This window comes from Gopherus evgoodei, unplaced genomic scaffold (genome assembly GCF_007399415.2).
Source record: "Gopherus evgoodei ecotype Sinaloan lineage unplaced genomic scaffold, rGopEvg1_v1.p scaffold_37_arrow_ctg1, whole genome shotgun sequence".
In the NCBI taxonomy this organism is placed as follows: Eukaryota; Metazoa; Chordata; order Testudines; family Testudinidae; genus Gopherus; species Gopherus evgoodei.
This window is the reverse complement of record NW_022060049.1, coordinates 3,008,214-3,027,781: the sequence shown is the minus strand read 5'-3', so window position 1 is coordinate 3,027,781 and position 19,568 is coordinate 3,008,214. Positions and strand designations below refer to the sequence as shown.

The 19,568-nt window shown below is 51.4% G+C and overlaps 1 protein-coding gene across 9 annotated transcripts in view; it reads right to left on the bottom strand.

The window, feature by feature from the left end:
• EVI5L (ecotropic viral integration site 5 like) overlaps positions 1 to 19,568 on the bottom strand; it is a 97,974-nt gene that overhangs the window by 19,761 nt on the left and 58,645 nt on the right. For 6 of the 9 annotated variants that reach the window (XM_030545342.1, XM_030545349.1, XM_030545341.1 and 3 more), the window contains 5 exons: positions 16,076 to 16,216; positions 6,029 to 6,187; positions 3,596 to 3,742; positions 2,451 to 2,546; positions 2,139 to 2,276 (listed from right to left, as the gene is read on the bottom strand). In XM_030545342.1, the coding sequence (XP_030401202.1) occupies positions 2,139 to 2,276; positions 2,451 to 2,546; positions 3,596 to 3,742; positions 6,029 to 6,187; positions 16,076 to 16,216 (681 nt within the window). Of the gene's footprint in view, positions 1 to 917; positions 1,729 to 2,138; positions 2,277 to 2,450; positions 2,547 to 3,595; positions 3,743 to 6,028; positions 6,188 to 16,075; positions 16,217 to 19,568 lie in introns of those variants that run through there. The other 3 variants (XM_030545345.1, XM_030545346.1, XM_030545350.1) reach the window with 2 other exon arrangements.

Here is a 19,568-nt window from a genome sequence, read left to right as displayed (position 1 = left end):
TTTATTAATGATCTGGATGATGGGATGAATTGCACCCTCAGCAAGTTCGCAGATGACACTAAGCTGGGAGAGAGAGGTAGATACGCTGGAGGATAGGGATAGGATACAGAGTGACCTAGAGAAATTGGAGGATTGGCCCAAAAGAAATCTGACGAGGTTCAACAAGGACAAGTGCAGAGTTCTGCACTTAGGAAGGAAGAATCCCATGCACCGCTACAGGCTGGGGAACGACTGACTAAGAAGCAGCTCTGCAGAAAAGGACTTGGGGGTTACAGTGGATGAGAAGTGGATATGAGTCAGAAATGTGCCCTTGCTGCCAAGAAGGCCAATGGCATATTCGGCTGTATAAGTAGGGGCATTGCCAGCAGACTGAGGGAAGGGATTATTCCCCTCTATTCAGCACCGGTGAGGCCACACCTGGAGTACTGTGTCCAGTTTTGGTCCCCCACTACAGAAGGGATGTGGACAAATTGGAGAGAGTTCAGCGGAGGGCAATGAAAATGATTAGGGGGCTGGAGTACATGACTTAGGCTGAAGGAACTGGGGTTATTTAGTCTGCAGAAGAGAAGAGTGAAGGGGGATTTGATAGCAGCCTTCAGCTACCTGAAGCGGTGTTCCAAGGAGGATGGAACTCGGCTGTTCTCAGTGGTGGCAGATGACAGAACAAGGAGCAATGGTCTCAAATTGCAGTGGGGGAGGTCTAGGTTGGATATTAGGAAACACTATTTCAGTAGGTGGGTGGTGAAGCACTGGAATGGGTTCCCTAGGGAGGTGATGGAATTTCCATCCTTAGAAGTTTTTAAGGCCTGGCTTGATAAAGCCTCGTCTGGGATGATTTAGTTGCGGTTGGTCTGGCTTTGAGCAGGGGGTTGGACTAGATGACTTCCTGAGGTCCTTCCAATCCTAATATTCTACAATTCTATGATTCTTCTCCCTGCCCCTCTGGATTCTGATCGCTCTCCACAGCCCAGAGCCAAGGACCTTCAAACCCCACCATCTGCGTGATGACATGTCCACCCCGCCCTCTATCAGGGCAATCCAGTGAATGCTCTGCCCCATCCACTGCAGCAGTGACAGCCTCACTGTGGCCCCCCACCTCCCTTTCTCACGAAGCCAAAGGCTCTTCATGGGGAAGGAGATGTGTCCAGCCACCTGTAGAGGCTTCCGAGGTGAACAAACAGCCGCCAGCTACTAGCTCTGCTACACAGGATTGGGGACATGGGATGGGTATATTGCTTATTCTATGGCCCCAGCACTGTAGTATCTGAGCACCTCATGCACTTTAATGCACTTATCCTAACACCACCACTGTGAGGCGGGGCAGGGCTATCATCCCCACTGTACAGACAAGGAAACTGAGGCACAGAGTGACTAAGCAACTTACCCAAAGTCATCCAGAGAGTCTGTGGCAGAGCAGGGAATTGAACACAGGTCCCCCTAGTTCCTAACCACTGTGCCGTCCTAGCTTTTACAACATAGGCATAGCTTGACTTCTATATTTGGGAGGGCAGTTCCAGCCAGGCCAATGGGACTGCACGTGGGGGCCAAATTCTGCACCTGCCAGAGGCTTGCAGTTTGGGGGGGCCACGCCCCCCATGCCCTTCCCAAACTACGCCCATGTCTTACAGATAGGGATCAGCAGCCAGAAGTCACCAGCAGAGAGGGCGCTTGCAAGGACAGGTCTCAGCTGGGGGCACTGCATTTCCCTGGTCCTTCCAAAGCTCTGTGCTGAGTAGTCACACAATGAGGCAGAGACAAAGAGTCGTGATAATATGGGTTGCAACTAGAGATGGGCTGCAGAAAAGAGCCCAGGTCTCAAAGGCCCCAAATCCAGAGCTCGATCCAGTTAAAAACATTGCCAACAGCCCCAACTTCCTGTGGGCCAGCCCAAAAGCCTGGATCTGGATTTACCCTCCGTGCTGAGAGGGGATCAACTAGAAGGAAGCTGGGTCTGGCATCCCCCGTTCGGAAAGTGGTTTCAGGGATTCTGCAAGAAGGACACTGATATTCATCCCAAGGTCTAAACTCGGGCACAGGGGACCAAGATGCTCTGGCGGGACCCTGGACAAGGGGGAGCCTGATAAGTCGCTCCCTGCCCCCATAATGCACACAGCACTCAGGGTGGGGACTGCACTCACCTCAGCCTTGAGCTCATCAATCTGGTCCTTGAGCTCCCGGATGTACTGGGAGGAGTCCGAGTTGTTCAGCTGGCCCTGGATCATCCCTTCTTCCCTCTGTGGGAAGTGGGGAGAGAACCAAGCTTGGTCCAAAGGAGACTGGGAACAGAGATGGGACAGGGATGCCAAGGTGACAGCTGTTTCCCTTTCCCATCTCACTGAGAGATCCCTTCCTGACCCCCAGCTGGGATCAGGAGAGGCCCTGGAGCAGGAGTGTGGTTTTTGTGCTCACACAGATACACATGCCTGGGTGAGCTGGTTATTTTCCCTCACCTGGATCTCTAGCTCAGCGATCCGCTGCCGCATCTCTGCCACAGCTGCCATGCTGTCGGCCTCCCGCAGCCGCACGGCCATCACCTCCTCTTTGCTCTGTGGTGTCAAACACATAGTGTTAGTGCCAGCGCAACAGCAGGGGGAACAACAGGACTCAGCAAGGGGAGGGTTCAAATCTGCCAAGACCCAGCTCGAGGATATGCTATGCCCCTGCTGAAGACACCACAAACCCCCAATGTGTGTCAGAGCTGCAGAAACCACCCAGATTCTGCTGCCCGGAAATTCATCTACATTAGCTTGGGGTACAGCCCCCTCCACCTGCATACGGGCTGCACTATAACCATGTCTGCCCTGCTGGGTCCAGGTCTACACAGGTGGGGTTGTGTTCAAAACAGGTAGGGAAGCTCAGATGTGGGCCACCTGATCTCTGTCCCCCAGAGCTTATCCCCAGAGCAGGAGGGGTTCCTGAGTCAGCACATCGGGAGCTGTGAATCCCAGGTCTGGGGAGAGGATTTCTGCACCCGCTGCTGTTAGAGTCACTGTCTGGAGGCCACACCTGGGGGCTGACAGTGCTGGCTTTTTGCCACCTAGCCCTGAAAAGCAGCCAGGTGAATTTCACCCAGTGCAAGCAGAGCAGAGTTGGCTGGGACAGGGCACCACAGGGGACAGTTTCCTGGGCTGGAGCAGGCCATCCCCACTGCATTGCTGTGGCCGCCCCTCCAGGGCTGTCCCTAGCTATTCTGGGGCAATATGCAGCCTTCCCCGCCCCCCTCGTGGGGGGAGGCAGGCCTCCGTGGGGGTGGGCGGGTTGGCCCCAGGCCTCTGTGGGGGTGGGCTGGCTTGGGGGGAGCAGGGGGGAACCACCCCCCAGCATTCACCAGCGGCATGGCTGGGGCCAGGTCCCTGTACTTCCCACCGCCGGTGAGTTCAGGCCTGGCCCTGCTGCAGTCCTCAGGGGTGGAGTGGGGAGGGAAGAGGCGGGGCAGAGGCGGGGGGCCTGGGGAAGACCCGGAGCAGGGGCTGGAGCAGCATGCAGCTGTGCAGGACACCTAGAAATTTGGTGCCCCATGTTTCCTGGTGCCCCATGCAGCTGTGTACTTTGCGTATGGGTAAGGTCGGCCCTGTGCCCCCCGCCTGGCGCTCACCTTGCACTCGGACTCCGCATGCTTGCGCTTGGTCTCGCTCAGCTGCGTCTGCAGCCCTTTGTTCTGGGCAGTGAGGTATTGCAGCTTCTCCTGCAGCCCTAGGCACTCCTGCTCCGTCCGGTTCAGCAGATTACTGTGAATCTGATCCTGGGGTGCCAGGGGGAGACAGACAGGGAACAGAGCTCAGGGGACAGGTCATTCCACCATGGCTACTCGCAGCACACATGGGGTTCCAGCCCTATGGCTCCTATGGCTAGGTGTTTGCACCCCTAATGTGTGTGTGTGTGTAAACGCCCAATACACCCCTCATCCCCAACTGCACCCCCATTCCCACCCTGCAAACACCCACATCCCCCACAGAATACACACCCATGCTCCATAACTGATCTCCATGCACATGCAATACACACTCACTCCTCACATCTGCATCCCCCCACTGTATAGCAGCACCTGCCACTCAATACACCCCACAACTGCACCTCTACTGTATCCTCATTCCAACACCCACTCCCCTAGCCCCCCAAATACCCACCACACTCACATTCCCAGCCTTCGAACATCCATCCCAACTGCACCCCTACACAATGCACACCCACGCTCCATGCACACACAATACATCCCCACATCCCCTGCAGACACCTCCAACACCAACTGCACTCCCATCCCTATAAGTACGGCCATAGTGAGTCAGCCCAATGGTCCATCTAGCCCAGTGGCCTGTCTGCTAACAAGTGATTGGTGCCAGATGCTTCACCAGAAGAACAGAACAGGGCAATTAGCAAGTGATCCATCACTGTCCAGCCCCAGCTTCTGACAGTCACTCAGTGCACCCCTCCAAACAGCCACTCCCTAGTGCACCCTCCAGTACCGCCACACTCCAGGATTGCACTCCATGTGCACACAACACCCCTCAATACATACCACACACTCACACGCCCACCCACTTGCGAACACACTACACATGCCCATATACTCCAACACGCTGCTCATGCCTTGCAAAATTCACCACCCTCAACACACTGTACCCACATCCACACTCCCAACATACTGTACACACCTCCCAATCCAAACACACTGTACATGCCCACATACTCACCCACTTCCCCACACTCTGCACACAGCCACACTGTACATGCCCCCACCCCAATATACGGTACATGCCCCGCACTCCCCCAGCACAAGATACACATTCCCCTCCAATACACAGTACACGCCCCCCCCACCTCCCTACGCACCGCCCACACACCACCTCCATAAACACCACTCATGCCCCCTCACATCCCCCTGCCTAAGCAGTGCTCACATTCCCCCTCCGTATGCCCCGTCGACATCCCCCTCCCTATGCACTGGCCACATCCCCCCTCCCTATGCACCACCCATGCCCCGCCTAAATCCCCCTCCCTATGCCCTGCCCACATCCCCCTCCCTATGCCCTGCCCACTTTCCCCTCCCTATGCACTGCTCACATCCCCTCCCTACGCCTCATCCACATCCCCTCCCTATGCCCCGCTCATGCCCGACACATCTCCCTCCCTATGCACTGCCCACGTCCCCGTCCCTATGCCCCACCCATGCCCTGCCCAAATCCCCCTGCCTACACACTGCTCACATTCCCCTTCTGTATGTAACGCTCACATCCCCGTCCCTACGCCCCGCCCATGCCTCACCCACATCCCCCTCCCTATGTCTCCCCCACATCCCTCTCCCCATGCCCCATTCACATCCCCCTCCCTATGCCTCACCCGCACCTCCCTACAACCCACCCACTTCCCCCTCCCTACGCCCTGCCTACACCCCACCCACATCCCCCTCCCTATGCCTCGCCCACACCCCATCCACATCCCCCTCCCTATGCCTCACCCACACCCCACTCACATCTCCTCCCTACACCCCGCCCACTTCCCACTCCCTACGCCTCACCCACATCCCCCTTCTCTATGCACTGCCCACATCCCTGTCCCTAGGCACCGCCCACACGTCACCCTATTCACCACCCATACCCCGGCCCTAAGCCCTGCCCATACCCCACCCACATCCCCCTCCCTAGGCTCCACCCACTTCCCCTCCCTACACACCACCCACATCACCTCCTTACGTCCCTCTCACATCTCCCTCCCTTCACTCCGCCCATGCCCCACCCACATCCCCCTCCCTACACACCCTTCCCACATTCCCCTCTCTATACATAGCACATGCCCCACACATCCCACCCTCAACTGCAGCCCCCCTTATTCATCCACAACACCCCCGCCTCCTTACTTGCATACTTCCCCCCACACCCATTACCCACACAACTACACTCCAACCCCACCCCTCTCCCCACTGTTCCCTGCTGTCAGGGGACCTTGCCCGGGGGTATGTCAGGATTGTGTGCCCATTTCCCATGGGAGCGCTCCAGACCCAGCTGGCTCGTTGCCCTGCCAACTGCCTCACCTGGGTTTCAAGCTCCACCAGTCTCTGCCGCAGCTCACGGAGGTCGGCCTGGGCCTGGGCCTCCCGCAGGCGAATGGTCATCAGCTCGTCCTGGAGGTCGTTCATGGTGTTCTTGCGGGGGGACTCCTTCCAGCGCCCGCCTGTCCGTGACAGATGAGCCTAGGGGAGTGGAGGGGTGCACAGGGTGAATGTGCTCCCCCATGTCATGATTCACACACCAACCTGAGGAGCTCCCTGCTCCTCACCTGCATGGGCCTCTCCAACCAGGGTCCCACAGTACTTCTCAAGCCTTGTTCAGCCCCACTGCACTCCTGTGAGGTCCGGTCATGATCCCTGCACTGACAGTCCCAAAGCCATAGAGGCACGCAGCCAGATGGACGGGTTTGACACTGGGGACTAGGAACTAATCAATATGGCTTTGCTGCTTAAGTGTGAATTGACCTGAGGCTGATAGGAAAAGGTTTTGGGGTGTGCAAAAGACCGAGGGTGTGACCTAAATGAAAGCCAGCATCCTGATGGGAGAATATCTTCACAAATGGGGTAAGGGTGCAGGGCTCACTATGCTGGTTGGGTTGGAAAAACTTTATGAGATCTGTCCCTAGGATCTTCAGTTATGGTCAGTGGACAGAAAGCCTAAAGATCTGTGGTGTGCAGGCTGGCTGGCAGATGAGTTTGTGGGCAGCAGGGCTGGGTATGAAGAGACCCAAAAGGGACTGGCCTAAGCATAGGTCCCGGGAAAGGAAACTGTTATCACATCCCCCATCCCAGCCTTCTTTTCTCAAGATTAAACATGCCCAGTTCTTCAACCTTTCCTCACAGGTGAGGTTTTCTAAACTTTTGATTATCTGTTGGTCACCCTGAGATCTCTCCAATTTGTACACATCTTTCTTGAAATATGATGCCCCAAACTGGGACACAGGACTCCAGCTAAGGCCTCACAGGTGCTGAGCAGAAGGGGCTAATTACCTCCCAAGTCTTACATACAACTCTGCTGGTAGTATACTCCAGAATGATGAGAGCTGTTTTCATAACTGCATCACATTACACTCAGAGTAGACGCATAGACTTTAAGGCCAGAAGGGACCATCATGATCATCTAGACTCATAGACTCACAGACTTTAGGGTCAGAAGGGACCAATATGATCATCTAGTCTGACCTCCTGCACAAAGCAGGCCACAGAACCCTACCCATCCACTTCTATAACAAACCTATAACCTATGTCTGAGTTATTGAAGTCTTCAAATTGTGGTTTGAAGACCTCAAGCTGCAGAGAATCCACCAGCAAGTGACTCATGCCTCACGCTGCAGAGGAAGGCGAAAAACCTCCAGGGCCTCTGCCAATCTGCCCCGGAGGAAAATTCCTTCCCGACTCCAAATATGGCGATCAGCTAAACCCTGAGCATGTGGGCAAGACTCACCAGCCAGCACTCAGGAAAGAATTCTCTGCAGTAACTCAGATCCCATCCCATCCAACATCCCATCACAGACCACTGGGCATACTTACCTGCTGATAATCAAAGATCAATTGCCAAAATTAAGCTATCCCATCATACCATCCCTTCCATAAACTTATCAAGCTTAGTCTTAAAGCCAGATATGTCTTTCGCCCCCACTACTCCCCTTGGAAGGCTGTTCCAGAACTTCACTCCTCTAATGGTTAGAAACCTTCATCTAATTTCAAGTCTAAACATCCTAGTGTCCAGTTTATACCCATTTGTTCTTGTGTCTACATTGGTACTAAGCTTAAATAATTCCTCTCCCTCCCTAATATTAATCCCTCTGATATATTTATAAAGAGCAAGCATATCCCCCCTCAGCCTTCTTTTGGCTAGGCTAAACAAGCCAAGCTCTTTGAGTCTCCTTTCATAAGACAGGTTTTCCATTCCTCGGATCATCCTAGTAGCCCATCTCTGAACCTGTTGCAGTTTGAATTCATCCTTCTTAAACATGGGAGACCAGAACTGCACACAGTATTCCAGATGAGGTCTCACCAGTGCCTTACATAACAGTACTAACACCTCCTTATCTTTGCTGGAAATATCTCGCCTGATGCATCCTAAAACTGCATTAGCTTTTTTAATGGCCATATCACATTGGTGGCTCATACTCATCCTGTGATCAACCAATACCCCAAGGTCCTTCTCCTCCTCTGTTGCTTCCAACTGATGTGTCCCCAATTTATATCTAAAATTCTTATTATTAATCCCTAAATGCATGACCTTGCACTTTTCACTATTAAATTTCATCTTATTACTATTACTCCAGTTTACAATGTCATCCAGATCTTCCTGTATGATATCCCGGTCCTTCTCTGTGTTAGCAATACCTCCCAGCTTTGTGTCATCTCCAAACTTTATTAGCACATTCCCACTTTTTGTGCCAAGGTCAGTAATAAAAAGGTTAAATAAGATTGGTCCCAAAACCGATCCTTGAGGAACTCCACTAGTAACCTCCTTCCAGCCTGACAGTTCACCCTTCAGTACGACCCGTTGAAGTCTCCTCTTTAACCAGTTCCTTATCCACCTTTCAATTTTCATATTCATCCCCATCTTTTCCAATTTAACTAATAATTCCCCATGTGGAACCGTGTCAAATGCCTTACTGAAATCGAGGTAAATTAGATCTACTGCATTTCCTTTGTCTAAATAATCTGTCACCTTCTCAAAGAAGGAGATCAGGTTGGTTTGGCATGATCTACCTTTAGTAAAACCATGTTGTAATTTGTCCCAATTACCATTGACCTCAAAGTCCTTAACTACTTTCTCCTTCAAAATTTTTTCCAAGACCTTACATACTACAGATGTCAAACTAACAGGCCTATAGTTACTCGGATCACTTTTTTTCCCTTTCTTAAAGGTAGGAACTATGTTAGCAATTCTCCAGTCGTACGGTACAACCCCTGAGTTTACCGATTCATTAAAAATTCTTGCTAATGGGCTTGCAATTTCATGCGCCAGTTCCTTTAATATTCTTGGATGAAGATTATCTGGGCCCTCCGATTTTGTCCCATTAAGCTGTTCAAGTTTGGCTTCTACCTCAGATGTGGTAATATCCACCTCCATATCCTCATTCTCGTTTGTCATCCTTCCATTATCCCTAAGCTTCTCATTAGTCTTATTAAAGACTGAGGCAAAGTACTTATTTAGATATTGGGCCATGCCTAGGTTATCCTTAACCTCCATTCCATCCTCAGTGTTTAGCGGTCCCACTTCTTTCTTTGTTTTCTTCTTATTTATCTGGCTATAGAACCTTTTACTATTGGTTTTAATTCCCTTTGCAAGGTCCAACTCTACATGGCTTTTAGCCTTTCTCACTTTATCCCTACATGTTCTGACCTCATTAAGGTAGCTTGCCTTGCTAATCCCACCCTTCTTCCACTCCTTGTAGGCTTTCTGCTTTTTCTTAATCACCTCTCTGAGATGCTTACTCATCCAGCTTGGTCTACAACTCCTGCCTATGGTTTTTTCCCCCTTTCTTGGGATGCAGGCTTCCGATAGTTTCTGCAGCTACGACTTAAAGTAATTCCAGGCCTCCTCCGCATTTAGATCCACAAGTTCTTCAGTCCAATCCACTTCCCTAACTAATTTCCTTAATTCTTTAAAGTTAGCCCTTGAGAAGTCAAAAACCCTAGTCCCAGATCTATTTTTGATTATCCTTCCATCTAGTTTGAACTGAATTAGCTCATGATCACTCGAACCAAGGTTGTCCCCTACAACCATTTCTTCTATGAGGTCCTCACTACTCACCAAGACCAAATCTAAAATGGCATCCCCTCTTGTTGGTTCTTCAACGACTTGGTGAAGAAATCCATCAGCTATCACATCCAGAAAAATCTGAGCCCTATTCTTCTTGCTAGCACTTGTCCTCCAGTCTATATCTGGGAAGTTAAAGTCTCCCATGATCACACAATTCCCATTAGTGTTTACTTCCTTAAAAACATTAAAGAGGTCTCTATCCATATCCAAATCAGATCCTGGTGGTCTGTAGCACACCCCAAGCACTACCTCAGGGGAGGCTCTAGTAGCTTTCTTTCCCAGTGTGATTTTTGCCCAGACAGACTCTGTCTTGTCCATTCCATCACTTCTTATTTCTTTACAGTTAACCTCCTCATTGATATACAACGCTACCCCACCACCTTTGCCTTTATTTCTGTCTTTCCTAAACAGCACATAGCCTTCAATACCTGTACTCCAGTCATGACTACTATTCCACCATGTTTTTCTGTTATCCCTATAATATCCGGTTTCACTTCCTGCACCAGTAGTTCTAGTTTCTCCATTTTGTTACCTAGGCTCCCCGCATTAGTGTACAGACATCTTAATTTTTGCCGTTTGGCTTCACTGACATTCTTTACCCTGTTAGGCACAGACATTCTACCACCAGCATCACCTGTTAGTCTGGTATCTACACTACCCTTCCTCCTTATGTCAATTCTTCTGTCCATGGCTGTATCCCCTCTTACTTTGTTCTCTTCACTCTCAAGGTTAAATTCCGGCATGGAGATCACTTGGACATCTCCCAATCTAGTCTGACTGCCTGCATAGGCGTCGACTTCGTGGGTGCTCCGAGGCTGGAGCACCCACGGAAAAAAATTAGTGGGTGCTTAGCACCCACCAGGGAGATCAGCTGTTGGCAACTGCCAATCAGCTATTTAGCATGCGCAGCAGCCCCCATCAGCTCTTTGGCTGGCTGCAGCCAATCAGCTGTTTGGCGCCAAGTCCCATCCTATCAGCTGTTTCCCCTGTGGCAGTTAAAGCTCCCAGCGGGCTTCGACCTCCCACCACAGGCAGGAGGGAGTCCTTTTCATTTTCAGGACAGAGGGAGCTGGGCTAGGGGGACAAGCTGCAGAGGGGTGGGCAGTTTCTTGGCAGGGGGCTAGGGGAAGACGGGCAGGCAGCTTTTCGGCTGGCCACAGGGAGTTGCTGGGGGGGGAGTACAGATTGGGGGGTTCTTGAGGACTGAACCAGCCATTCTCAGCCCACCCTGGTGTCTCCTCCAGGACCTGTGCCCCACTCCAGCCAGGAGAAACCAGCTGCAGACTCCCTTAGTGCTGGGCAGGGTGCCAAACCAAAGGACATGGCTCCTTTAAAAAAAGTTTGCCCTTGTGTCTGATGAGTGAATTTGGGCTGGGGTCAGCAGCTTGCCCCCTCCCTGTGCTCCGTCCAACCAGTCGGGTGCGCCCGGCATCGGCCAAAGATGAGAGGGGCTCTTCACTGCAGCCCCAGGTGCACATGAACAGCCTCCCTCAGCACGGACCCTGCCTGTGCCCTGAACCCTCCCCCACGGTCTCTGAGAGCTCCCAGCCCCTACGGTTCTGACACAGGTCCTGGGGCTCTGCATGTGTGGAGGGACAGGAAGAGCAACACACCACCAGTACTTCTAGCTGCATCCTCCCCACAGGCTAGCGTCGATTTCCGGAGCGTTGCACTGCGGGTAGCTATCCCGTAGCTATCCCATAGTTCCCGCAGTCTCCCCCACCCATTGGAATTCTGGGTTGAGATCCCAATGCAGTGTCGAGGGTGATTCTGGGTAAATGTCGTCACTCATTCCTTCCTCTGTGAAAGCAACAGCAGACAATCATTTTGCGCCCTTTTCCCCTGGATTGCCCTGGCAGACGCCATAGCACGGCAACCATGGAGCCCGTTCAGCTTTTTTTTTTACTGTCACCGTATGTCTACTGGACGTTGCTAACAGACATGGTACTGCAGCGCTACACAGCAGCATTCATTTGCCTTTGCAAGATAGCAGAGACAGTTATCAGTTGTCCTGTACTGTCTGCCATGCCATTGTAAATTGGCGATGAGATGATGGTTATCAGTCGTTCTGTACCGTCTGCTGCTGTCATGGGTGCCCCTGGCTGAGGTCAGCCAGGGGCGCAAAGACAAAAATAGGAATGACTCCCCGAGTCAATCCTTCCTTTATGGTATCTAAAAATAGAGTCAGTCCTGCCTAGAATATGGGGCAAGTGTACTAGAGAACGAGTGTACCAGAGAACCAGAGAGCACAGCCGCTCCATGTCAGATCCCGCAGAAATGATGAGCTACATGCCATTCTAGGGGGTGCCCCTGCAACAACCCCATCCGTTGCTTCCCTGCTCCCCCAACCCTCCTGGGCTACCGTGGCAGTGTCCCCCCTGTGGAAGAAGGGAAAGAATTGACAAGGATTTGTAGGGGATCTTAATGCATGTCAGTGTGTTAGCAAGAGTTAGGCCAGCTGTAACCCTAATGACGTGAGATTTGTAGAAGCGAGGATAGTGTGAGGTGAGTAGGAAAGAACTGTGTGAGAAGCTATCACGACCTTGCACTGATAATCAAATATGTAGACTGGCACTCAGAAGTGAGGAAAATAAGATAGCAGGATAGCCCATGTATAAACAAAATGCACCTGTTGCTCATTATTGTCTACATTATTGCTTGTTATTGTCTGTAACAAAGGTATAAATGCTTGCTGTAATTGTTTACATGTTGAGAGACCTGTCCGGGACTGGGGCGACCCAGTGTCCTAGGGCACTCCCTCCCTCTATTGCAATTGCTGGACAAATAATAAAGTATTTGATTTTGCTGCACCCAAACAAAAAAGCGAGAACTGAGTTTTTCTCTGACACCCCATTTGTGTGATGAAGTAATAAAGAATGCAGGAATAAGAAACACTGACTTGTTAGTGAGATAAAATGAGGGGGAGGCAGCCTCCCGGTGCTATGACAGTCCAGGCAGGACACTAAACGGTGCGGGGGAGAGGAGCCCAGCATCCCGCTGCTATGATAGTCCAGGCAGTACAGAATCTTTTCTTTACACATGAAAGGGAGGGGGCTGATGGAGCTCAGCCCCCAGTTGCTATGATGAAGACAGTTAACAGCCGTTCTGTACCATCTACTGGGAATGACTGGGAATCATTTCTATTTTTCTATCTCACCAGTCAGGTGAGATCGGCTAGCCCCAGGTGCCCCCAGCCGATCTCACCTGAGGCCAGCCAGGAGCACTCATGGGCTGATGATGATGACGGATAGCAGTCATATTGTACCGTCTGCCACCAGGGAGGGGAGGGAAGGGGAGGGGAAAGGATACTGCTGTTCACTGCCACAGCATCGCGTCTACCAGCAGCATGCAGTAGACATAGGGTGACATTGAAAAACGTCAAGAAATGATTTTTTTCCCTTTTCTTTCACCGGGGGGAGGGGGGTAAATTAACAAGTATACCCTGAACCACCCCGAACAATGTGTTTGACCCTAGAGTCATTGGGAGCTCAGCCAAGAATGCAAATACTTTTCGGAGACTGCTGGGGACTGTGGGATAGCTGGAATCCTCAGTACCCCCTCCCTCCCTCCATGAGCGTCCATTTGATTCTTTGGCTTTCCGTTATGCTTGTCACGCAGCACTGTGCTGTGGACTCTGTATCGTAGCCTGGAGATTTTTTTCAAATGCTTTGGCATTTCGTCTTCTGTAACGGAGCTCTGTTAGAACAGATATGTCTCTCCATACAGCGGTCAGATCCAGTATCTCCCGCACGGTCCATGCTGGAGCTCTTTTTGGATTTGGGACTGCATTGCCATCAGTGCTGATCAGAGCTCCACGCTGGGCAAACAGGAAATGAAATTCAAAAGTTCGTGGGGCTTTTCCTGTGTACCTGACCACTGCATCCGAGTTCAGATTGCTGTCCAGAGTGGTCACAATGGTGCACTGTGGGATACCGCCCGGAGGCCAATACCATCGATTTGCGGTCACACTAACCCTAATCCGATATGGTAATACTGATTTCAGCGCTACTCCTCTCGTCGGGGAGGAGTACAGAAATCGGTTTAAAGAGCCCTTTATATCAATATAAAGGTCCTCGTTGTGTGGATGGGTGCAGCGTTAAATGGGTTTAACGCTGCTAAAATCGGTTTAAACGCGTAGTGTAGACCAGGCCTCTGTCTCGGGGGGGCAGTTTCTGGGCTGGCCACAGGATGGGGTTGGGAGGGGGAGACGGAGCTGCTTTGAGTGTGTGGGTGGGAGTTGGCACTAAACAGAGCCACCAGGAGATGGGGAGCAGAGAGAGAGCTGGGAAAAGAGACACGGGGAGGGCAAGAAGTGGGAAACATCAGGAGATACCAATGATAGACACATATTCAATAACTAGAATGAAAGTGTATAAATATGCTGAAAATAGCCTCCCCTCAAAACTGGCAGAGCCCCCCTCCAGCACATTCAACTCAACCTTAAGGCAAGAGGGGGCAGAAAGGAGTGAGCTGCGGGGGGAGGCATTTAGGGGAGGGGGTTGGCAGGCAGGAAGCGTTCAGGGTAGTGTAGGAGGATGGGGCAGAGCGGGGGTAGGAAGAGGTGGAGTGGGGGTGGGGCCTTGGGGAAGAGGGCAGAGCCCGGACGGGGCACCCACTGGCAAAACCAAGTCAGCACCTATGACTTCCTGTACATTGCAGGCCACAGAACCTCATCCATCCACTCCTGGAACAGACCCATAACCTCTGGCTAAGTAACTGACATTCTCAAAGTCATTGTTGGCTCATATTCAATTTGTGATCCACCATAACCCCCAGAACCGTTTCAGTAGTACCACCACCTGGCCAATCAGTCCCCATTTTGTATTTATGTATTTGATTTTTTCTTCCCAAGTACATTACTTTGCACTTGTCTTTGTTGGATTTCAACAAATTTGTCAAGGTCATTTTCAATTCTAAACCTGTCCTCCAAAGTGATTGTCACCTTTCCCAGCTTGGCGACTTCTGCAAGTTTTATAAACATGCTCCCCACTCCATTATCCAAGTCAGTAATGAAAATATTGACTAGTCCTGGACCCAAGACTGACCCCTGTGGGGCCCCACATGATACGTCCTCTCAGTTTAACAGTGAACTTTTGATAACTACTCTTTGAGTTACAGTCTTTCAACCACTTGTGCATCCACCTTATAGCAATTTCATCTAGACCACACTTCTTTAGTTTGCTCATAAGAATGCCTTGTGAGATTGTTAAAAGCTTTACTAAAATCAAGACATATCTGTGACGTTACACCCCATATTCTTCATAGAAATATGATTATGATACGAATATGGCATAACTAAGATATTCTTTATGCAAGATGGCTCATGTGAGGTATCATTAGAAAGATTATGATCTACTGAATGTGATTATCCAATCTGTAAGCACGTATCATTTCTGTACCTAAAGTTAAGAATATTGACTATGTAACAATTACAACTACATGTGTACTGGGGGGAATGCCCGCCAGATAGTAGGCAATCTTCATATTGTTTTGGGTTTATTCCCCTAAAAGGGGTGTGCACGTGAGTGGTGGGTGAATCCTCTCACACAGAGCTGACTTCAGTCGGTGTCTGCAGCTGGGGGTGGCCCTACCCATCTATGTGTGTGTGTGTGCTGCAAGAGGCCAGAGAGCCTCATTCAGCAAAACTGGGAGAGGAAATCCAGGTTGGTGGAGCAGGAGAGGCTCAGTGAGACCCCAGTACATCAGGTGACATCCCAAAGGGGGGTCTAACCCATCACAATATCATGTCTACAGCTTTCCTGCATCTGCTAGGCAGTAACCTTGTCAAAGAAGGAAATTAGGTTGGTTTGGCACTGTTGGTTGGTTATTACTTATTACCCTATTATCCTTTAGGTGCTAACAAACTGATTAATAGTTTGTGCCAGTATCTTTCCAGGTATCAAAGTTTTAAAGACAGATATTGTGTCAGCCCTTCTCCTGTCCTCTGAGACCTCCCCTGTCCTCCATGAGTTCTCAAAGATAATCGCTAATTAGACAGGTTTCAGAGTAGCAGATGTGTTAGTCTGTATCCGCAAAAAGAACAGGAGTACTTGTGGCACCTTAGAGACTAACAAATTTATTTTAGCATGAGCTTTTGTGAGCTACCGTGAGCTGTAGCTCATGAAAGCGCATGCTGAAATAAATTTGTTAGTCTCTAAGGTGCCACAAGTACTCCTGTTCTTTTAGCTAATTAGATGTATCTCTGGTGGGGGTTTGTCTCTGCCCATGTGCTGGGGTCGGGGATGTGTAGCTGCCCTGGGGTTGAGTGGAGCCAACAAAGGGGGCTTTACCTGCCAGCTGTCGTTGAGATCCTTCACCTGCAGCTGTAGGTCCTTGAGTGAGCTCAGCGCCGCCACCTCGCGTACCTTCAATGCCTTGAGCTCCTCCTGCAAACGGGCCACGTTGTTCTCATCGGGCAGCGAGCTGTTCTTCTGCAGGGAGGTGGGAGCAGAGGGAGTCAGCTTGGGACCTCAGCAGCACAGGCTTCTCTGCTCTGACCACTGCACTGTGCTGCCCATCTTTCCACATCCAGGCTCTGTGGGCACGGGCAGGGAACAAACTCCACAGCCCCGCACTCAGATAATCTGGGGCTAAGGTTGGAGCCTTTGGAAGTGCTGCAGGGATGCAGAGTGACATTCTACTCTGTGTGACCCCCAGCTAGCTCCTGGAAGCAGCTCCCTGAAACCCCAAGGCCACCCTCACCCCCTGATGTTCAGCAGGCCCCACTCCCACCCCGGCTGTAGAGGACAAAGAAGGATATCCCAGGTGGCTCCAAGCTTCCTACTGGTGGGATCTCCTGACACGAGGGACAGCAGTATGGACTAATGGGCAGCTCTAGCCCTGGCATGGTGGGGACACAACCCGATCCCATCTAGAGAGAGCCAAGTTTGGACCTGACCCTGCTGGAAGTGAAGTCCCCAACACGGTGGCTGTTCTAGAGAAGCTAGATCGCTGGCTGATGGTTCAGGAGACAGAACAGGCTCTAGCTCGCTCTCCTGGAGATGTTGTCTCCTGGGATTTGTCCGGAGCAGCACAAAGTGGGGAGATCAGAGCAGGGGCAGAGACCTGGGGTCTGGCTCTCTGCTCACAATGGTGGAATTCCACTGGAGTCCATATAGCCTCACTGCTGTAAAGGGACAAGCCAGCCTGGGCAGCAAGAAGGGGCTCATGTTTACACCCACTTCTTGACTATAACAACTGCAGCAGGGCTGAGCGCGCTCTGCAAACCCCCAGATACAGAAGGAAAAAGGCACAGCCCGAGCAGCGCCCCTCTGAACTCTCATCAACCCTTGGGTACTGTTGGAAAGAGTGGCCAACCAATTGGCTTTTCTATGACACACTAGGGAGCAGTGAGCTGAGGCCTTGTCTACACTGTGGTTTCAGCCTGCAGAAGCTGCAACAGTGTGGATCACAAGGGCAGACCTGGTGGAGCTCATCTAGGCTCTACACGAGGGTGAGCTGTGCTGGTGGAAACCATCTTTATGCTGGGTTTGATCCCATGGCTGAAATCCCAGGAGCGGATCCCTGGCTGATATAAATCAGGGCTGCTCCATAGGAGTCCATAGAGCTGCGCCTATTTACAGCAGCGGAGGCTGTGGCTGCCAGTGCAGACAAAGCCACCCAAGGAGCTCTGTGACTGCTGAGTGAGTCACATACACAGCACAGGCAGGGGAAGGCTTCCAGTGGGTTTCAGATACTGCCCCCACGCTCAGCAGGAAAGCAATCAGATGAGGTGTTATCTCACCTCTGCTGGAGCAGAAATCACGTGCTGGCAGCTGCAGGGGAAGCGTGGGGGGGGGGAGCCCAGATAAAGTTTGGTGATTGTGAGTTCATCTCTTCTGAACTGGTGCCTGGGGGCCAGGGGCCCTGCACCCACCATGAAACCTGGGGTTCATATCACATTAGAAGACAATCACAATCATCCCCTTCATCTGCCTGGGCTCAACGCTCCTAGCAGCTCCCTGGCTTATACTGATCTCTTCTCATGCCACTAATCATAACCACCTCAAGTGTCACTAGGTTGCCCCGTTGTCCCTCTCTATCTACCTGCCATCCCTCATCTTATACTTAGACGGCAAACTCCTAGGAGCAGGGACAGGTGGTGTTATTTATTTAGTGTATCAGGTAGCACCTAGGAGCTGCAGGCATGGAGCAGGACCTCGTTGTGCTAGGTGCTGTACATCTTAGTCTTGTGTGTGCACAGCGCATAATACAATGGGCCCTGGTCACCAATTGCAGCCTGGAGGTCAAACTGTAATATCAATCAACAGTGAGAAAACACCACCCTGCCACCAACTGTGTGCAAAGTGGTCTTTCCTGAGCAGAAGCAGCTGCTCCTCTTTCTCCCTCTGCTTCATGGGACTTTCGGGAGAGAGAACAGATCTGTGTGTGTAATGGGAGAGGGGGGAAGCGGTGACCTCAGTTAAAATGGAGCAATCACACATCTGTCTGGTAAGACTGCAACATCCGTTAGTCAAATAAACCCTGGGAACTTCTTGTTCCTAGGACAAATGCGGACCCAGCAGTAGTGTCACACACAAACACACGGGGCTACATGTGGTCCGGCTCTTTCCTCACCCCACGCCTCAGGGGTTTTCACACTGATGTGTTGGGTGGAGGGTGAGGCCCTGAGTCATTCTTTGAGCTCACAAGCCCCCATGGGCTTTCTCACATGCTGCTCCAGTGTGGTCGGGGCAGTTCAAGCTGCAGCAGGAAGGGCTGGTTCAGGGCCTGTCGGGGTGTTAAAAGGGTGGGAGGACTTGATTCTCACAGCGCTGATTAGCTAAGATGAGGCTCTCCAGCATCAGCTAAGCCTGAACTAGAGAAGCTAGAGGTTAGATTTAAGGTACAGAAATTCAGATCCGGGCAGACCACCCCCAAAAGTGGAGGGCTGGGGATCTGGCATTCAGGTCAGCCTACTATAAGGACAGGGATTCTTTGCAGCATTTAGATCCAGGTCTGTCATCAGACTTCAAGCACCACCAATGTCTGGAGGACTTATAATAGGGGGGGAATTATTTGGGCCCAGTCTCTGGCTAGATCACAGCAAGGCTGCAAGGCAGAGAGGAAGGATGGTCCTACGATTAAGGCGCTAGACTCAGACTTAGTAGATTTCAAACTTTGGGGCAGGGACTGTCTCTCTGTTCTGTGTTTGTACAGCACCTGGCACAAGCAGGTCCTGGGCCATGACAGGTGCTACTGTACTATACCTAATGAATAATAATACTAATAATAGAAAATCCATTTCCCAGCTTTCTCTGGGTGACCTCAGGCCAGTCGGGATTATGATCCTTCCCTGCCGTGCTGGGAGGATGAATTCAATAGGTAACTGTGAGGTGCTTAGATTGGGGCCCTGAAGGTGTCTTGATGGATGGGTCGTGCTGTGTGGAGGAGGCGGGGAATCTTTGGCTCTTGGGCTATGATCCGTGGCACCCTCTGGTGAATCTCTGTGGCACTCAGCCTCATCTGCATCCAATGGGGGAGTCCCATGTACAGGACTGGACTGAACCTACTTAGCTGAGGTTGCTTCGCTTTACTAAGTGTGCGCTGAGGAGGCCACTCCTTGCCTTTTCCCTTCCCACTAACGTTGAAGGCTCCATATCCTGAACTCAGCCCCTACTCTCCCCTGAAAGGAGGCTTGAGTGCATTCGGGAACATTACAAACCCCACTGGACTGGAGAGGCTGGGACTTGAATTTGGACAGTACAGCTGGCGGAGCACTATCGTATACTCCAGTCTGACCATGCCAGCTCCAATACAGCCAGCTCCTCTCCCCCTCAATGA